The 21,487-nt window shown below is 39.1% G+C and overlaps 1 protein-coding gene across 2 annotated transcripts in view; it reads left to right on the top strand.

Moving 5' to 3' along the window:
• The first annotated feature begins 218 nt into the window (after nucleotides 1-218).
• Nucleotides 219-21,487, top strand: part of letm1 (leucine zipper-EF-hand containing transmembrane protein 1) — a 33,899-nt gene continuing 12,630 nt past the window's right edge. For both annotated transcript variants that reach the window (XM_022202283.2, XM_022202282.2), the window contains exons 1-7: nucleotides 219-548; nucleotides 10,932-10,989; nucleotides 12,375-12,867; nucleotides 18,628-18,771; nucleotides 18,983-19,120; nucleotides 20,594-20,797; nucleotides 20,968-21,087. In XM_022202283.2, the coding sequence (XP_022057975.1) occupies nucleotides 470-548; nucleotides 10,932-10,989; nucleotides 12,375-12,867; nucleotides 18,628-18,771; nucleotides 18,983-19,120; nucleotides 20,594-20,797; nucleotides 20,968-21,087 (1,236 nt within the window). In that variant the 5' untranslated portion in view covers nucleotides 219-469. The remainder of the gene's footprint in view (nucleotides 549-10,931; nucleotides 10,990-12,374; nucleotides 12,868-18,627; nucleotides 18,772-18,982; nucleotides 19,121-20,593; nucleotides 20,798-20,967; nucleotides 21,088-21,487) is intronic.

The raw sequence follows: 21,487 nt of genomic DNA, 5'->3' as shown, positions 1-21,487 counted from the left end.
GGTAAGAAGAGAGAATACCAAATGGAAAGTCACAAGTTCAAGACCCATCACTGACCTTTTTTTTTTTAATTGCCCCCCGAGGAGAAATAAAGTTTTCTGAATCTGAATCTGAATAATAATGAAGATTCTTTAATGTCTATGATTTTTATCGGCTTATATTTTATAAACGCGCCAGAGGTTTCCAGGTTCCTGACATGCGCAGACCGCACGACTTATTTCACAAACAGTTTGACGTCATCGGCGGGCCGTCCGACAGGGAAGGGCAGAACATGGATCTACATTTTCCGACGTGCACCGCACTCTGAGCTCGTTAAAGCCCCCGGAAGGTTTCGGTTCGGCCTCTATGAACCACGCTAGCGGCGCTTTCGCTTCCAACTCAACAAACAGCCGCAGCTAGCGTTAGCCGGTCAGCTAGTTCTGTAACTTTTACTGTAACTATCAAATAGGAAGCGACTTTTCTCAGCAAAGCATGGCGTTAATCCTGTTAACGAGGTCCCGGGCACCTTTAATGAAAACCTCCAGGTCACTAAAGAGCGAATTCCGCAAAGGTAAGTCCTCCCGTCGCTGTAGTTCTCCTTGTTTCTGCTTAACGCGCTGTTTATAATGGCGAAATAACAAAGAAGCTAGCGGCTAGCATGCTAGCAACCTCACAGGCAGGTGGTCTTTGGTCTGTTTAGGTTTTTAGGAATACTCAAGGTGATAGCGGATAACCGGCGTCACATTTCAGAAATATAACCATTAACTTCCAGGTACCACTTTATAATAAGCTTATATTAGACTGTAGAAGCGGTCGCCACGGTTAGGAGTGAATTATGGGGTGTAAACATAATCCTGGGTTCAGGTTATCTGAGGACAACCTGAGCAGAGCACCCGCTGCAGTCTGAGAGGATGCTAGTTGCCATGGCACACAGCCTCCCTCCTGATTATTCAGCATCCACCAGATATCCTCACACAGCACAAAGACAGGCACATAAACATGAATGAAGCTCAGTTTTGGCTCTATTGTATGCAGATTTGAGCTAATTTATTCAAATGTCACAACGGAGCACTGTTTATCGTTGTGTTGTGTCAGATTTCACCACCATGAAATGTTTTGTCAGAGCGCTACAGTGTTGTTGTTCATGTAAAACACTGCAGGAATCCAGTTCAGTTCGGTTAATAATCTCCAATGAAAGTAAAAATGAATTGCAGACTGTTATGGCGTTTACGTTTGTTAATTTTGGGAGATTTTGCCAACTGTTTATACCATGGTAACCATCCCTTTTATGTTTTTTGGTGAATAAAATCATTGCACATGACTTTTAATAGCAATATTGCTTTTAAATATGCTTTTTGCATCCGTGAAGCACCTTCAATTTCCAGGCATTTTATTCCCGTGTGATGATTTCTCAGATAATTCTCAGCATCACAGGTTATAGTTAGATCTTATGCATCAGTCACTCCTGTGACTAACAGAGGAATCATAGCTCTGCCTAAACACTCACACTTTATCACATTGATCTGCCAACTGGGCAGATAAATGCAACAGTTTCACATCACTACACATGTTTAACAAGCTGTCATATAGCAGGTCTAGGTATTAAACTGATGTGTTTCTTTGGTTGTTTAATTAATAGGAGCTGGTATATAACGCCGGAGACATTAGGAGGTTTATGCTGCAGGAGAAAGCTTTTATGTCTGCAGCCGGTTTAATGTGTTTCCTCAATGCATTGACGTCACTCTTATAAATAGACGAGAGGGTCATGGTGGGGATTTGCCCGTCTGCGGTGGACGGACTGAGACCATGCTGTTGGCTTCAGGCCCACATTATCAGACAAATTGCTGGGCTTCAGTGAGGAAAGGTCACTGCCTGTTATAACTCCACCTGAGACACGCTGAGCCTCATTTTGTTGCTTCACGTTTGCTCACGATATAAGTTACTTATGAGTGGAGTCATTTCCTGGTAATGAATGCTTCTTTGCATGCTCATAGAAGTGAGTCAGTAAGGGTCATTCCAGGACTGGAGTACATTTGGGCTTCAATTTTTTGAAAAACAAACCTTCTCTTTTACAATTTTCTTTTCCATATTAATCAACAGTAGGTATTAAACTATCAAAGGCTTGATTGTCTCAGCTTACACATCAATGGTAGCATTTTTAGTCCATATTTTATGTGTTGTTTGCTAACCCTACTCTAATCACAGTAACAGGGTTGCTAATCCATGCTAATGTTAGCTTTTTCTCAGCAGTAGAAGCTAGATATTTAGCTAGCTGTTACGGCTGACCAAGAGGACAAACTGACTGATGGAAAACAGTCCAAAGAATGAGTCTGATCCTGATAATATGAGGTAGAATATGACATTTAATCGAGGCTGATGAAAATATGAAAAACAGAAGAGAGGACAGCTTTGCTCTACCCATTCTTTAGGACAACTGTTTGATGATGTAAATGACAAGAAGAAGACACAAAGCGACAAGAACGAGACAGAAAATGACAAAAATGAGAAATAAAATTACAAAAACAAGACACAAAACGACAAAAACAATCCAAAAAAATGACAAAAATGAGGAATAAAATGACAAAAACAAGACACAAAACGACAAAACGATCCAAAAAACAACAAAAACGAGGCATAAAATGACAAAAACGAGGCATAAAATGACAAAGCCAAGATACAAAACAACAAAACCAAGACCTAAAACAACAACAAGTCACAAAACAACAAAAACGAGACACAAAATGACAAAAACGTCATCAGCAGCTTATGTGAACATGTTGTGGTACACGTTCCATGCATAATAATTATTATTTATAATACTATGTTGATTTAAAAAACAATGTTCCCACATTTACAAGCGCCATCAATGGAAAAATGAATGCCTTTAATACCTTTTCCTCTCTGTTTTTGGCAATTATCAATAAATATACATATGAATAAATAAGGATAAAACTGAAAACTTAAACTTGGGGTTACCAGTAGTGTCATCAAGCTTCCAGTTCTGCTCTGACAGCTGAACATTGAGCAGTTTGCCGTCTTTGCAAAGCCCAACTGTCATCAGCAGCGGCACAGATTACTGCATTATGTAACACGGCTTCAGCGTAACACAGGAGAAAGTTTCAGTTGGTACATGTGCTTTGATGTAAGGTACTGATCTGGAACACGCTTACACAGCAGTGTTTTCATTTACTGAGACCAAAAGAAGCAACAAATGAAACAGAAATGCTTCCAAAAAAAGTCTAAATTCTCTGATTCCAGCTTTTAAAAATCCAAATGTTTTCTAGTTTCTTTCCTCCTCTTTGAAAATAATCTGAATAGTTTTTGTGCACAAGCTAAAGACATTTCAGGACATTCTCTTGGGCTTTGATCAACATTTTTCCACATTTTTGGACATTTTATTGACCGATCAACTACTAGACTAATAAAGACAATTAGTTGACAATAAAAATAATTATTATTTGATCGAATTAGCGAAGAACTGTCTGCAATAGCATCATGAAATGTCAATGCAACGTGAGTTAAGAGGAGTAAAAGCAGCATTTTCTGACATTTTCTAGACCAAACAACTAGTCAGCTCATAAAAAAAATTAGTTGACGATAAATAAAATCAGGATTTGATCAAATAAGTGAAGAAATAGCGATGTTAGTGTCATAAAATGTCAACGTAATGTGAGCTATGAGGGGTAAAAGTCAGAGGGAAGTTTCAGCTGGTGTAAGGTACTGATCTGCAGCACACTTATGCAGCAGTGTTTTCATGTATTTACACTGTTTTTTTTTTCATTTTATGTGGTTTCTCCTGCAGAGATCTTTGTTATTCAAACTTAATTTACCGTATTTCAATGACACTCTGGTCTCTGATGTGCACTGAGACAACTGAAAATGGGAGGAATCTTTCTTCTAGCATTCAGTGCAGCCGAGTGAAACTGACCCACAAACGTCACATTTTATGACCTCAGTGAAAGGAGATGCTCCACACCAAAAGGGTCAAACATTCCAGTACGAGCTGCAGTCTGGCATTTAGTTTACCGTCCTGCTGCCCAGTTAACAAGGCTATTTTGGATTCATGCCACTCTGTTGTGTTTACGTGTCGTCAGCGAGGATCTAAACAAGCACAGAGAGAATTTACTGTAGAAGCAGTAACGGAAACCTTCTCACGGCGGATTTAAAAATAAAGGTTTTGCTGTTTGGTGAGTTTAAAGAAACATCTGTCATGAACCAATACAGTCCTGTTAGCTCGGCTTCACACTTAAAGGCATTATGGAGGATGGTTTTTTTTGTTTAATTTGTCTGATTCACATAAAATGAATATACTGACCTTTAGTGGACTTGTATGTATGGTCTCTAAAAAAATTTAAAATTAAAAAAAATAACTGTGGACATGGCAGGACCTGAAAAACATCAGCCAATCAATGCGCTCGGACCGAGGCGTTTGGTTTGCTCCCTTTCCTGTCAATCAAAAATCTTCCGGCTCAGGCCTAGTTACGTAGATTACGTACGCCTTGGACTTACATGTTTTCTGTATGTGTTACTTTGGTATAGCTTCGTAGTTAGCTGGCGACTTGTTTTGCTCATCTTTTTTTACATAATGGCAGATAAAGATTCAGCCGTAAAAGACAACTTCACGAGTCCTACGCAAGTTTCTGGAGGGGGGGGGTTTCTTCGTAAATGTTAAGAGGGGGGAGGTTAGAGGGGGGTGAGGGAGAGGTTGTATGTGCACATGCTACGTTCAAAGTCGTAGGAAATTAAATCTCCTCTAATGCCTTTAAGCTAAAACCAAGCATATTTAATGTATTATCAGGTGTTAGATTAGTTGTTGTAATGCACATACCTCCCCTTTTTATTGACCAATCGATCGATTAGGTGTCTAATTCTGTATTTTTTCCCCAGTTTTGTTACTTTTTTTGTCTTGAAGCATGGACAAAAACATTTAATGTGAGTTAGGAGGAGTGAAAACAGCATTTTCTGACATTTTAAAGCTGGAACCATCGACTGTTTAATGCTGTCATAAAATGTCAACCAATCTGTTGATCATTTTCTCAATCGATCCATTAGCTCATGAACTGATTAATAAATGAGGTAAAGTTGTGTTTTGAGCAAACAGTTGATGGTTTCAGCTTTAATATGTCAGAAAATGCTGCTTTTACTCCTCCTAACTCACATGACGTTGACATTTTATGACACTATGATCATCCTTTCTCCCCTTTATTGATCAAATAATGATTATTTTCAATGTCAACTAATTGTATTGATTTATTGACTAGTTTTTTGGTCTGTTAAATGTCAGAAAATGCTGCTTTTACTCCTCCTAACTCACATTATGTTGACATTTCATGGCACCGTGATCATAATTCTTCTCTTTTTTCATCAATAATGATTATTTTCAATGTCAGCCAATTGTATTGATGAATCGACTGGTTGTTCGGTCTATAAACTGTGAGAAAATGTGAATCAAAGTCCAATATCATGCTCTGAAATGTCTTCCAGTCAGTTGATCATTTTTCTCATTTGATTGACTAGTTCATTGATTCATAAATAACCTATCTAAAGTCCAGCTTTAAAATATCAGAAAATGCTGTTCTTACTCATCCTAACTCACATTATGTTGACATTTTATGACATTTTGGTTGATATTTCTTCACTTTTTTGTTCAAATAATGATTAATTTCAATGGCAACTAATTGTACTGATTAATTTACTAGCTAATTATTGTCTAATGCAACACTTATGGTGACTCTTGAAGCATTTCTGTTGCATTTGTTGGTCTTTCCTGCCGCACTGATTTGGCCTCAGCCCAAACAGAATTAGCCGGAGGTGAATGAATCATATCTCGGCCACGCCTGCTTGACTTTTACCTGCAGCTGTCTGGCTGTAAAGTGCTAAAACCGTGGTCTAATTACAGGACTTGTCCTGGTGAGCAGTTAAACACCAGAGACCTGAGGACAACTCTTTGCACTGCTCTTATAATAAAGACACTTTTCTTTTTTAGTTTTCTCAACACAAACGCAGCTGTTTTGCTCTACAAGAATCTAAACATTGAGCTACTAATGACATCTTGAATATAATCTGTTCTATCATAAGTATGAGGCCGCGCTAACAGGACTGTGCTGGTGGGCTTGTTTAGATCCACGCTGACGACATGTAAACAAAGAAGGAAAAGGATGGTAAACTAATAACTTACGAAACTATAATTTGTGTGCATGAAGCTACCATGTAGTATTTGTGCGTCTCCGCTCATTAACTGCAGATGGAAAGCGGCGAATCTCATATTTTGGATTGTCTTTGCATGAAATTAAAAGTGTTTGTTCATGCTCCAAGACAAAAATAAACACGCTCCGCTTAAAACATCCCCCGCCTTACATATAGTACCTCTAAGTGCAAGAAATAATAAAATATACTGGAAGATACACCTACAAAATGATACATCTTCACTACAATAAAAAAAAACACAGTCAGGTCAAGGTCATACACCCCAAAAGGCACATCTACATTACCAACAGGCTTAGTGTGTGCAATATGAATGAAATCCCTCAAGTGGTTTCTGAGATATGATCAGGAAACAAAAAATATTTGGAGTGCCTCACTATGACCTTGAAAATCAGGTCAAGGTCATACACCCCAAAAGGCACATCTGTACTACATAGAGATGGCCTGGGTGCAATATGAATGAAATCCCTCAAGTAGTTTCTCAGATATGCTCAGGAAACGAAATGCGGACGTACGGACATACGGACGGACGGACGTGCCCACGCCAATACCCCCCTCCGTGCCTACGGCCGGCGGGGGATTAAAAAATGTAGAATTAGAAATAATATCTTCTGAAAGCTTTTGATTTCATGAGCTGAAACTGGCTTAACTTGAATGTTGCTGTTTGTAATTAGGACTGCAACTAATGATCATTTCTGTTATAGATCATTTTCTCAAATAATCGAGTTCTTGTTTGGTCTAAAACATATGACGTGAATTTCATCTCAATATATCAAAAGCATTGAAGTCAGAGGCGGGTTCAGGCAGTTCAGGAGATACCGTTTCTGACTTTAGCTGCTGCTAATCATTAACTTTGGTTCCAGATGGACAGAAACGTAAAGATAAACTGCAAAGGAACAGAGAGACCTACGCTGTCCACAGATTTATTTGGTCCCATTTGGTTTGTTTCTTGACTTTACCACATTACACATAGTTTATTCTTAACAGAGAAGCTTAAATCCTGATTAGAAATCTACAGGAGACTTTCTTAGCGCCACATATTGCGGTCGAATGTCACATGTGCCTTTTTATTTGCATGTCCAAAGTAGTTTAAATCAATCCACTGGACTTTAAGAAAGTTGCTTGAAGACGTTTCACCTCTCATCCAAGAAGCTTCTTCAGTTCTGGTAGTGGTTGCTGTTGCCCCAGCTTTTAAACCTCTGTGAGGTGTGTCCAGGGCTATTATTCCAACGACCAATACCAAAACTCGTCTGACTCCTCAACGATGGTCGTTGTGAGTATTGGTGGGGGTCGTTGAAATGCACAGATGTCACTGAGCCCTCATGTGCTAATGGTGGTCATTAGCATGAGTCTGCTGAGTCGTTCTTTTGGGGAGTTTTGAAAGGACCTGATTGTAAATTGACGAAAGATGATGTCGCAGACCACCCCCCCTGTTCAGAGATGGCTTCTCTACTTTGACATGGATGGCTTCTTTCACTCCTCTCCGTGTGCATTGGTTACACACACACACGGACCAGTACCTGCTTTTTGACTCTCACCATCCACTGGAGCACAAGCTCGGAGTCATCAGGGCCCTGCAACACAGCGTTGCACTTCCGCTTTTGATGACGTATCGTGCTCAGACGATTAGTAAAAACCCATTTATTTAGATAAAGACCTGATCTTTTTATCTTTTGGCTCACTGGGCTCATTTCAGGGACTAAGCAGTTTCACTTCTGCTTGATTAATTACATTTTTGCATGTTGTAGCTTTGCAGTCTTTGGCCATATAAGCAGAGGAACGACAATCAAAGTAATAGTATTAAAAAAAATTAATTAAAACTAATATTTTAAGTGCAAGATTTGGTGTTGCCATTATAAATTATGACTGTGTTGCTTTAAGGTGTGTTTGTATCCAATAAAAACAATAGAACTGCTCAGATAGACCAACACTGCACTTCTTATTTGTACAACTTATTCTTTTTTTAGTGTATTTACAGTGTATTTGTTGTAATACATTTATAAACCCATGTGTCGTAGGAGTAAAACTGCTTTTTAAACCATTTTTAGGGGTAAAGTTACTAAACCTTTCATCAGAGTTGACTGCTGAATCCATTTTACGTCTTGGTGACCGTTAAAATCCCCATTTATTTAGGCAGAAACGTGGTGTTCTTAGTCTTAAATCACCCGTGGACATCACCAAGATGGCTGCAGGGCAGATTCTGCTTTTAGTCTGGCTTTAGGACTCATGTTTAGTTACAAAAGTATAATCTGACAGTTAAGCTTTTGGCTTAAACTGAAAGCGATGTGAGTGTGAAGCTAAAACCTTAGAAACTGAAGCTCCTTTCAGTGGATTTTGTCTTTAGGAAACTCATATTTAGTCAGAAAAGTTTATTTTCTTACAATTTATAGCTGCATTTACAGTATATTTCTGTGATAATATATGAGAAACATTGATAGAAACTGAGCTATGTAGTGTATCAATACATGATAGGAGCAGAATTAGAACTGTATATGTGTCACGTGATTTGTCTTAAACTGAAAGAGACGTGAATGTGAAACTAAAATCTTAGAAACTACAGCTTTGGCTCTGTCTCTCCTTTCATTTAGGTCGAGACTTGGTCTTGTTAACCTGAAATAACTGCCCATAAAGTCACATTTAGTCAGAAAAGTTTACTTTCTCATGATTTGTAGCTTCATTTTGGGTGTATTTCTGTGATAATTTAACACAAACATTGACAAACAATGCGCTAAACCCACCATGTGAACCTGACAGAACAAGAATTTGTAAATTATACAACTATTGGACATATATTAAACTGAAATGGGTATGAATGTGAAGCTAAAACCTTAGAAACTGCAGCTCCTTTCATTTAGGTACAAACTTGGTCTTATTAACCTTAAATAACGGTCATATTTAGTCGGAAAAATGTAATTTCTCACGATGTGTAGCTTTATTTACGGTGTATTTCTGTGATAATTTCTGACAGACATTAATAGAAAATGGACTAAACACACCATGTAAACCTGACAGAACCAGAATCATAAAATTAAACATGTAGTGGGGCATGAATGTGACTCTAAACCCTTCAGAGGAACACCGAGGCAGAGTGTGTTTCCAGTCGGCTGCAGTCTTCTACTGTATTTCCAGGGTTTTCTTTGTGTTTCGGCCACAGAGGTGATCCTGTTCCAGTAAACTCTGTGTCCTCTTGGCCCCCCGCCACCGTTTGTCGTGTTCCACCAGGCCTTGCTGGATTCTCTCCAGCCGGCCATGTGAGCGGCACCACACAGGGGGCGGGGCTAAAGCCATCTGCCCCCGTCTGATTGGCTAGAAGTGTCTCCCCACTCCACCCTTTTAATACATGTGAGTCTGGGAGCCCCACTGTGGGCCTCAGAGTGGGTGTGAACGCCCCGACCACCAAAGGAGATCACCCTGAAGATATTTACGGAGAAATAAGACTCCTTGTAGACAAAATGTGGCACAAATAAGGTTTTAAAAGAGTAACAAATAGTAAAAAAAAAATCATCTGTGAAGCTGGTTCTGGCAACAAATGGTTACAAGTGAGAATATTTTTTGATAAATCTGTCTTTAAAGTGTTTTTTTTTTTTTGCACATCTGGAAGAATAAGACTCTAGCAGAGCTCCTTGTAGACAAAATGTGGAACATGTAAGGTTTTAAAAGAGTAATAAATTATATGTGAAACTTGTTTTGACAACAAATTGCAAACAAGTGGGACTATGTTTTTGCTAAATCTGTCTTTTCAGTGTTTATTTTGCACATTGTTAGAGAAAAATACTCTTTGGCAGAGCTCCTTGTAGACAAAATGTGAAACATATAAGGTTTAAAAACCATAATAATTCAGAAAAAATCATCAGTGAAGCTGTTTTTGGCAACAAATGTCAAACAAGAGAGGAAATGTTTTTGCAAAATCTGCATTTTTATTGCACAGCAGGAGAAATAATACTCTTTAATACTGCTTCTTGTAGACAAAATGTGGAAAATACAAGGTTTTAAAACAGTGAAATATCTGTGAAGCTGACTTTGACAACAAATTGCAAACACGAGAGGACTTTGTTTCGCAAAATCTGTTTTAAAAGTGTTTTATTTTCACATCAGGAGTAATAACACTCTTTAACAGATCCTTGTGTACAAAATGCAGAACTTATATGGTTTAAAACAGTAATAAGTAGTAAAAAAAAATCATCTGTGAAGCTGCTTTGGGCAACAAATGGCAAACAAGGGAGTATTTTTTTTTTGCAAAAATCTGTCTTTAAAGTGTATTTTTTGCATATCAGGTGATCTGATGCAAGAATTAGCAAAGCACCCTTCCAAAAATATCACAAAAGGACATGCCAAGTTCAGCAGACGTCTTTGAGGTGCTTGTAGAGGATTGCATAAGAAAGCAGGAGTGATTCTACTTGGCGTTTTATTATTGCATAACAGGTCATAAGCGCTGCATGCTTCGACTGGTGCGATAGTGGGAGTACATGCTGAAATAAAGGTGGGCCGGCTGCAGGAAGCTGCTGATGTGAGATTTGTCATTTGTTCATCTGCAGCAGGTCATGAACTCTCTGAATATACAGTGTGTGTGTGTGTGTGTGTGTGTGTGTGTGTGTGTGTGTGTGTGTGTGTGTGTGTGTGTGTGTGTGTGTGTGTGTGTGTGTGTGTGTGTGTGTGTGTGTGTGTGTGACCCTGCCCTGCTTATCTTTTGTCTTATTCTCAGAACACAGCTGCTCATGTTTCTGTTCTTCTTTTTTTATTATTCTTTCAGGGAAACTAAAGGAAGGTGCCTGTTTCAACTGCACAAGCCTCAGATTCGCCAGTCAAAAGTAAGCAAAGTAAATGTGGACGGTTTCCTGAAAATATCAGAAAATGACTCTGTTTATTCCGTCTCAAATCCTCAGAGGCCTCCTGCTCGACTGTCATTGAGTTCCTTGAAACTTTATAGTAAACAAAAAATGGTTTCCGTGCAAGTTTACATTGGTAGATCAAAGACTTTCCGCGATACTGAGCTTTTTTTTGGTTTGTTTTGAACATAGTATCTCAGGATTTCAAAATAAAAGCCTTGGATTAAGCTATGTAGTAATACTTTCGTTTTTATAGAACAACTTGCTCAATCAATCAATAAAAGTTCAAAGAAAATAACTTGTTTTTGAACTTATTTACCTTTGTGACCAGGTATTCTATATTTAAAGGTATTCTATATGTTTAGTTTTATATTACTGTGACATGATGAGGAATAACGGTGAATATTTCACAAATATTTGTGAAATTTTAGCTTGATATATAAAGCACTTTGCACGATAAATTTGGTTAAAAAATGCGCCGTCGACCCACTTTCAACGGATTTTTTTTTCACTCTTTGAAATTTGAGGCTTGTTTTCAAGGATAGTATCTCAGGAAATATCAAAATAAAATGAAAAAATAAATCCGTTAATGATATTTTGTAACAGTTTAAAACTACAATTCTGTCTTTTTTTGTGCATCTGTGAATTTTTAAACCCATTTCTTTTTGGGAAAAATGTACAATACGTAGCTTCTGCTGCACTTCCGTTTAGCATATTCGCCAGCGTTTTCTTAAAGGACCTATCAGTGCTTTTTATGTCCCCAGTGCCTTGAAACTTTTCCAAAATTACTTGAAAACGGGTCTAAAATTATTAAAATATTGTAAAAAAGCAAAAAAGTCTCTAAACATGTCTAAAATGATTTAAAACTTGCCCAAAATGATTTACAACCTGTCCTAAGTTACTCAAAAATTGTAAAAATTACTCAGAATTCGTCCAAAATCATTTAAAGTTTGTCCAAAATGATTTAGAACGTGTCCAAAACGACAAAAAACTGTCCCAAATAACTTGAACCATGTCCTAAGTGACTCATAACCCATATAAAGTCACATTTCTTACATTTTAAACAGTTATATTTTTAATTTATTGTGCTTTTTTTTTAAAAAACAAAACATATGCTGGATGTTTCATGGGCTGTTTTGCCAAATAATGAGAAGTTATTGAATTATTAGCGGCATTTTTACCATCAACAAGCTTTTTTTCTCAATTTCTTATATATTTTGTAATGTTATTATAAACATTTATTGTCTGGCAGATGCTACATTTTAGGGCTTTCTATAAAAAAAATGTAAAATTAGCCATGTAGCAGCAAAAATAGTATTGCCGTTGTCCCATTTCAGTCTGAAGCTTGTATTTTTTTGTCTTTTTAGACCCGATGCGCTGCGACTCGGCAGCTTGTCCCAGCTTCCCTCCTTCGGTCCGTCCCTCCCCCTGTCAGATGAATATGTGGCTCAGAGCTCAGACTCCCAGCGGCTCTACTGCGCTTTCGTTCTGGGATCTTCCTCCTCCTCTTCCTCCCCGTACCCCGCGTTCACATCGGGCTCCCCGTGGACGATAGCGCGACCGCAGGACATCGCCGGCGTCCGGTGGATCCACACCTCCAGGAGGCGGTGGGACGACTCGAAGGTGGAGAAGTCGCTGCGCTCGTTGAAGGACAAGAAGAAGCTGGAGGAAGGCGGGCCGGTGTACAGCCCCACGCTGGACGCCGAGCCGGTCAGACGGACGCTCCGGCAGCGAGTGGTGGACGAAGTGAAGCACTACTACCACGGCTTCAGGCTGCTGTGGATCGACACCACCATCGCAGGACGGATGCTGTGGAGGGTCCTCAACGGACACGCTCTGTCTCGACGGGAGAGGAGACAGGTGAGGTTGTTTAGATGATGCTTTTATTCACTTCACTCCAGGACATGTTTTATTTGTGATGCACTCTAATGCAACAGCCGCCAGAATAAGATAAGATAAGATGAACTTTATTGATCTCAGAGGGGAAAGTTCAACGCTACAGCAGCTCAAAAGATGGGAGTATAAGGGCAGTTTAACTTTATATTATTTATACTAGGGGCATCTTAAGATTATATTATATACGCTAAGGAGATCTTAAGATTATGTTATACACACTAAGAGCAGTTTCAGATTATATTATTTATACTAAGGGCAGTTTAAGATTATATATAGTGCATTATTATGATCTGCTGCGGACGTCTCTGCAACTCTGCTTTAATAGAGTTGCTAAGAAGTTGAATTCCTCATTAAGTGTATTAAATGTGAGTTTATTGGCTCTGAGAAATGATGATTATTAAAAACTAAGATCAGATTATTTATACCAGAAGTAGACTAGCACAAAAAAATGTGCTTTTCCATCATTTCATCGTTTAAATTCTCCTTTTTTTGCTAGTAAAGTATTCAAGAATTAAAAATAAATGCCAACTACAATCAGTTTGCTAAACCCCTTTTTTCTTTGGCACATGCTTTAGCGTCTGTCTTGTTGCACAATATCATGTGTTTCGCCATCATTTGCACCATTTAGGATTCTCTTTTTAGAGCATTTTCATTATAAAACGATGCCAGCTTTAACCATTTAATGAATCTGCTGAAGTTGGTCAACTAGAGGGTATGCTGGTCGTTATAGCTGAGTAAATCTGCAACGGAAAAGCTATAAAAAAGCCTCTCGTCTGCCCAAAATATGTCCTTAAAACAAAAATGATGTAAAACAGTTTGACCCTCTGAACCCAAGCAACTCCTGTCTCGTTTTTGCTCACTGTGGGTTTATTTTTTAGCGCAATATAAAGTCCTGCACGTCAAAGGAAACATGTGCAGTTCAGCCCAGTGCAGCTAAAAAGTTCCTGAATTTTTGTCACGTGACTGTTGGTCACATCACAGTCATTAATGGCTTCACGGTTATGTTGAGGAGCTCAGAATTTTTTGTTTTTTGCAGAATTTGGTTAGAACAAGCGGTTTATTTTTGGCAAACTTTTTAAACGAGACGCGTAGAATAAAAAGATTTTGGTGAAATATAGAGTTGAAGCTTTGATTTGCTTTAGTTTTCGGACAGAGCGGCGTGTTAGGTTATTAGAGCCGTCAGAAAGCTGAAAACCTGACAATTTTTGCTGTTTTTACAGGTTTTGGCTCTGATAAGTGGTGTAATTGTGCCAGTTTATTTAAAGATAACACGCCTTTTAGGCTTCAGAAAGTTTTTGTCCAACATGCATGACGTGTTTGGAGACAAATCTGTGGCTTTCCTTTACACTAACTGGAATTACTGCTGCATTTTAAGCATCTCTGGTCTCTGACTGTTCAGAACTCTCCTCAGCTCTGGTACCTTGTGTTTGAACAGCCCGATGTCACCGTTTCCATTGAAAAGAGGCCATTTTTTCCAGTGTGACTCACAGTTTACACAGAGGATAATTCCCAAGAATTCAGAGATCGGGGAGCGACGGAGCGAGATTTGGAGTCTCACAACATAGACATCTTGTTCTATAATGTTTAATCCACGGCTTCTCACACCTAATGGGATCAATTATAGAAACTGGCGGCACATTGAGTGTTGATTAAAGCTCTTTAGGAAGAAGCTTTATGGCTGTTGAAGCTGTGATCACCTCATGTACCGCTGACTCTGATTTCTCCTCGTTTCTTCGGTATTTGTGGCTTCTACTACAAAATCGTGGGGAGTGGAGGAGAAAAGCAAAGCGTAAATTCACTTTTTTCAGCTGCTAATTTGCTTTAATGAGAAAAAAAAATGTCACTTTGTTGAATTGTATCCCAGAAATGGAAAAAAATAACTCAATTTATGTGGTCATTACAGGAGGCTTAATGAGAGTTTAATTGAATTTTAACTCCACTACCGTGGAAACAGAAGGAAAAATTGATTATTTTGCCTCCTACTGCGAGTAATGCTCAGACTCTTCTCGCGTTACACTCCTGCTGCTCGTTCTGAATTCACGGCAGCTTGTGTCCTGACGTTCAGAGCGGCTGTTTGGACCGAAGCCCGCTGCAGTAATCTGATGAAGCGGCTGCAAACAGGTGTCATTTAAGGGAAGGCGATGGGGTCAGCCCCGGGCACGGCGACTCCTACCAGTCATCCAGATTTAGGTGACACGATTGGCAAGTTACTCCTCTTAAAGGTGTGATATTTTGAGTTTGCATTGGGGATAAATCTCCTGCAGGATTGAGTGCAAAAACCATCTTGCGAATTTGATCTTTCAGGTTTTAGAACAGGTGCCCTTACAAACTGTTTGCATGCATTATGCACACATTTGGGACAAACTACACATGAACAGATGGTGCAGAGAAGGGCAAAATAAAAGCCAAATTCATCAAAAAATAAACTACAAAAAAACGTAATAAACAACATTAAATTGAATGTACACCCCCGTCAAAAGTTTTGAGACACTTTCTCATTCAAATCAATTAGAACCCGTCTCAAAACTTTTGACCAGGGGTGTACATCAGTTCTAAATGTTGGTTCTCAGCTTTTATTGATTAACAATAAATGGCATCGCATCGGTTTTGATCCTAAAAATGTAACATTTATAGATTCCTAATGCTGCTTCATCATATTGTGCCTTAAGCTTTGACTGTTTTGCTCATTTATTCATAGTAGTCTGCACTTTAAACCACCTGTTTGTGAGCTCTTACACTCACTTACTCATTCATATATTACATTTAGAGCTTCTGAATCTAAGCGGGATTGCTGCTGATTAAATAAAAGTTGAAAACATTGCAAAATGCATCCAGACTTTGTAGGAAATCCAGGTATTTTTGCCACATTGCATCAACTTTACTACGTATTAGGACTCTCTTAGTCTTCTATCATACTACATAATGTGGGTGTTGGAACAAAACAGGGACATTATGCAATTCAGAATTACTAAGTGCACTGGAGCAGCATAAAGGAATGTACGGGACTTGGAGACGTGGATGCAGAGACACGCTCAGAACGTGAAGTTTCACAATTCACGCCAACGCTCAAGAACAATGAGAGCTTTCATACCTGGAGAAGAGGCGCTGCTACCTGTCCTGCAAAACTAACACAGTAAACTGTGCACTAAGTACAGCAGGGCTGAAATCGGTCCTGATCTTCAACTAACTGATCGATTGCGTGGTTTTAAAGAATCAAAACATGATCTGTAGATGAACTAAAAGGGACTCCACCTACCTGCCTTATTAGCCTCGTTAGCATAGAAAGGTTGAATTTGTAGCACACGTTAAATCATCAAAAGTATAATTTAGTCATTTTCCAGCCCTACAATGCATGCATTTAACGTGTACTGTGCTCTGCGTCACTAAACTGCAGATCCACGCTGCAAAAACGAGGCCAAATTCCAAATTCACAAATTGCTTTTTGCCGTTTAACTCAATAAAATCTGATACAAAAAAGGAAAATACTAATGATTCTTGAAAATTTGGAGCCAGAACTCCCAGTATTTCCTATCTTACTCACTTAATTGATTTTGTAAAGCGATAATATGTAAATGCAGCTTGTTTAGATGCACCGAAGTGACCAAAAAAAACTTGTCTCTGCTTTCAAAACTAAATATTTTCTCTCTTGAATATCACGTAGATTTGTCGATTGTTGCACAGATTCTGGTACATGTATATTGCACAGTTTTTAAAAGAACAAAATGCTCATAAATCAGTATTATTTAATCATTTTGAGCCCAACAATACGTGCATCAAACATCAACTGTCACTAAACTTCAGGTCAAAATTAAACTGCTTTTGCCTTTTTGTTGATCCGTCAGGCCACTAATGATTCTTGAAAATTAAAAAGTATTCCCTGTCTTACTGACTTATTTGGTTTAGTACATTGATAATATGTAAATACAGCTTGTTTAGATGCACCGAAGTGGCCGATAAAGCTTGTCTCTGCTTTCAAAATTGCACATTTTCTCTTTAATATCGCACAGATTTTATCGATTATTGCACAGATTCTGCTATATGCATGTTGCAGAGTTGTTAAATGAACAAAATACTCTTAAATCAGTATTATTTAATTATTTTCGAGCCTCTCAGTACATGCATTAAATATATGTGTCACTAAACTAGAGGTCAGGGCTGATGATGACCACCGTTTCCCTCCATTAAAGCCCCACCCTGACCCCATCTGCACCTTTTTAAATGCAGCCGCCTCCCTCTGAGCTCCATTCATTAACCTGGCCCGGCTTTGCCTTTCTTAATCTCCCCCTTTTCACATTCACTTCACTCAGGGCTCCTTCTTTCTACATCTGTCAGCTCCCCCATCCTCCTCCTCTTTTGATGTGGAGCTCTGGGAGATGATATACATGTCAATGGGCCGCCGGACAAAGGCCCTTTCAGCGCGGCCGGCCTAAACCCTTCACCCTGCTGGCCCGCTGACATGCAGGTGGGACGGCCGGAGGAAGGAGGACTCGTGTTTTGGCCGTTCTCGCCTCCTGAGCTGCTCTCTGGTGTCAAAAAGCCAAAGTGGGACAGCTGGACAATGCGGTCGGCCCCGGTGCTTCTGTGCTTCCTGTCGGATCGCGGTTTTTTTGAGCCTTGCGAGGCCGAATGTTCACTTTGGTGCGCAGATAATGTGGCGGTGAATCAGAGCCGGGTGATGTGTGGGCACCAGGGAGGAAAGTGCTGACTGTTGGAATTAGAGCGCCTGAGCCGGGCGATTGTACCGAGAGACAAAGGAAGACGGGGGTAAACATTCTCACTTTCTGTGGAGGTTTTTACCCCCTCGCTGCTGCTCTCTGCTGGAGGGAAACACCAACTACAAGCTGCTAGAAATCCACTGTAACAGGGGGGTCCGAGCCTTGATCACTGGCAGAGTGCAAATATTTAAAATGGAAATAAACTAAAGTATACATAATTTAGATCAGGGGTGTCAAACATGCGGCTCGCGGGCCAAAACTGGCCCTCCAGAGGGTCCAATCCGGCCCGCAGAACGACTTTATAAAGGGTAAAAAATAACAGAATTTGTAAAACTGTAAATTTAAAATAATTTCTAAACCATGACAAATTGTTTTGATCATAAAGTAAAATGCTAGATTGTTCTTTTGTCATTTTGTGTCTCATTTTCATCACATTTTGTCTCGTTTTTTTTGTCTGACGTTTGTTGTTTTGTTTCCCGTTTTTGTTGTTTTCCGTTTCCTTTTTGTCTCTCTCATGTTTTTTCTCTTGTTTTAGTTGTTTTATGTTTTGCTTTGTTCGTTGTTTTGTGTATCATTTGTGTTGATTTATGTTTTTTTGTCTCACTTGTGTTGTCTGTCTACTTTTCTGTCGTTTTGTCACTTTTGGTCTTGTTTGTGTAGTTTTTTAGTTTTTCCTTTTTTTGTCACTTTGTATCTTTTTTGGTCAAATTTTGTCGTTTTCTTGTTTCATGTCATTCGTCTCATTTTTGTAATATCTTGTCCAGTTTCTGTTTGCTGAGAAGTGTTAATATTACACAGACTTTATCGATTATCACACATTCTGCGATATGTCTGCTGCATTACAACACCAGATATCAGCTATAACAATCAGACAGGCTGATAATTGTTCTCTCCCCGATTTAAAAACATTTTTACTGTTAAACACTCAAACAAAAGTGCTCCAGAAAAGAGCCAAGTGCGCCTCTTCCTCTACAGAATTCATCCTAATTCCCGGTTTTTCTTCCCCCAGTTTCTCAGAACGTGCGCCGACGTCTTCAGACTTCTTCCCTTCCTCGTCTTCATCATCGTCCCCTTCATGGAGTTCCTGCTTCCTGTGGCGCTGAAGCTCTTCCCCAACATGCTGCCGTCCACGTTCGAGACACAGTCAAAGAAGGTAATCAGATCTGAACGGAAGCTTTACGATGCACAAAATCAACTTTGTGTAGATGCAATTTAAATATTCTTGAATATATTTAGGTCTAATATTCTTGAAAAGAGAAAACTAGACTAACTGTCATTTGCTGCTTTTATTTTGAAAAGCAAAGACTTAGGTGCTTCTTACACCACACTGAATTTTGTTTTGTTTTTTGTGGGGTTTTTTTTAGGAGGAGAGGTTGAAAAAGGAGCTGAGGGTCAAACTGGAGATGGCCAAGTTCTTGCAGGACACCATCGAGGAGATCGCTCTGAGGAACAAAGCCGCCCAAGGAAACGTGACCGAGGAGTTTTCCACCTTCTTCCAGAAGGTTGGTGTCTGTGTGAACTAGAGGCAGGCAGCATGAAATGAAGGAAAACAGGCTCAGTGTTGCTCTCTGGTGGTGAAAATGGAAAAATGTCTGTGTTTGTTTGGTCTTTGGTTTGGTTCATGTGCAAATTTGAGTCATTTTGAACCAGTTTCAAGTAAATTTGGATCGTTTTCAGAGCATTCTGGACGATTCCCAAGTGTTTTGAATATTTTTGGGAGCAGTTTCAAGGTATCTTTGGACATTTTTTGAGTCATTTTGGGAAAGTTAATGCTGCTTTGGCCAAGTTTCAAATTATGGTGGGCAATTTGAGACGGAGAACAATAAAAACCGCTGGATCAATAAAATAAATGCGGTATGGATAAAAAACAGTGAATATAGGAGCTAGTTGTTGGACGATACATTCAGCACGGTGAAACGTCTTTCTACAGATGATGCGGAGAGACTCAAAACTGAACTAAAAATTGTCTAAAATGACTTAAGTTGTCCATAATGACTGAAAAATGGTCACGTTGAACAAAATTTGAGTCATTTTGAACCAGTTTGAAGTAATTTTGCATCGATTTCAAAGCATTTTGGAAAATTCTCAAGTCTTTTTGACATGTTTGGGACAAGTTTAAAGGTATTTTTAGACATTATTTTAGTCATGTTGAACAATTTGAATGATTTTAGAACAATTCAATGTTTCTTTGATCAAGTTTCAAATAGTTTTAGATAATTTTGGTCTGCAAGGACGATTAAACATGTTGGATTTTGCAAAATAAATCAAAATAATTCAACTTTTGTTCTTTAACCCTTTAAGCTTCAGTCAATTCCAGCCGTTTTCAGTACAAAAAATCGCTAATATTCTATTTTTAAATAAAAAAAAATTACGAAAAATACGGGGAATATTGGACGCGCATCGGGAGGTGCATTTCCTTGAAAACGACCGATTCGGGGATTTTATACCGACTTCAGGACATGTTTTGGACAAAATAGTTTCCTGGCTTGTGTCATCTGATGTAAAAGGTTGGATTATGGCCGTTTTTTGTGGAATCTTTTTTTTGTGTGTAATAATAAACCCGGAAATGTGAGTCGCGCTGTGTGCTTTGAAGCCGTGTATAGAGAACGGATGGATGAATATTTGTTTTTGTCGGACAAATGTGTTTTTCTCACCCGCTGTGGTAATCGCATCTGAAAGTGGTTTATACCGGCGGATTCATGAGAATCTAAGCTTTCCATCGGCGTATAGTGTTTGTATAATCGCGTTTGCACCCGTCGGACATTCTTGAAATTCCTATGCAAATTAGTAGGTGTACCGCCAGCGGTACACTGAAGCTTAAAGGGTTAAAAAGAGTACATTTATAGCATTACAACTTTGAAATACGCCCTAAAAGACAGTTTTGAGTTGTCCCTACTTCTAGCCATGGTCATACTCGTTCCATGGAGGGGCAGACTTCATCTTAAGTCACATCATCTTCTTCTTCTTCTTCATAGATCCGGGACTCTGGGGAGCGTCCCAGCAACGAGCAGATCCTGAAGTTCTCCAAACTGTTCGAGGACGAGCTCACCCTGGACAACCTGACCAGACCTCAGCTGGTGGCTCTCTGTCGCCTGCTGGAGCTCCAGTCCATCGGCACCAACAACTTCCTTCGCTTCCAGATCATCATGAAGCTGAGGGCCATACGTGCAGACGACAAGGTGGGAAGAACTCATCTGTGGCCACTTTTTAAGCAATTCTAGTCATTTTCTTGCACGTTTATCTAAACATAACTTAGACTTTACCTTTCCTTTTGACCATTTTGCACGTTTGGACACTATGAAAATGGAAGCTAAGTGATGTTAAGAGGCTCTGTTCTGTGTTTCTGCAGCTGATAGCGGAGGAAGGCGTGGAGAGCCTGAATGTGAATGAAATTCAGGCGGCTTGTCGTGTCCGAGGGATGAGAGCTCTGGGAGTCACAGAAGAAAGACTGAGAGAGCAGCTCAGCCAGGTAACGACGACGATGTTCAGCTAAAGAAAAAACTACTGAAATGCATATTTTCCCTCTTATTTGCTCTGCCTGACATTCTCCCATTCATCCTCTGATTCACAAATGTTTCACAGACTTCAAAGTATTTCTTTGCTTTTTTTTTTCTTACTGAATGCTTTTGCTGAATCCGCTTTTATTTATGAAGAAATACAACTTTACTTTACACTGAATAACAGCAGTGCAAGGTGAAATTTAAGATTTGGTTTTTGATTTTTAACCCCAAAACATGCTGGTGTGTTTGAAAGCTAATAATTTACACCATTTGTCAGAGCCTGAAACTGCAAAAACACAAAGAATTGTCAGATTTTTAGCTTTCAAGACATCTTCGAACTAATTGAGTGATCAAATCGAGGCTTAAAAT

Source organism: Acanthochromis polyacanthus, chromosome 1 (assembly GCF_021347895.1).
Source record: "Acanthochromis polyacanthus isolate Apoly-LR-REF ecotype Palm Island chromosome 1, KAUST_Apoly_ChrSc, whole genome shotgun sequence".
Lineage (NCBI taxonomy): Eukaryota > Metazoa > Chordata > Actinopteri > Pomacentridae > Acanthochromis > Acanthochromis polyacanthus.
This window is presented reverse-complemented; position numbering and strand designations above follow the sequence as displayed.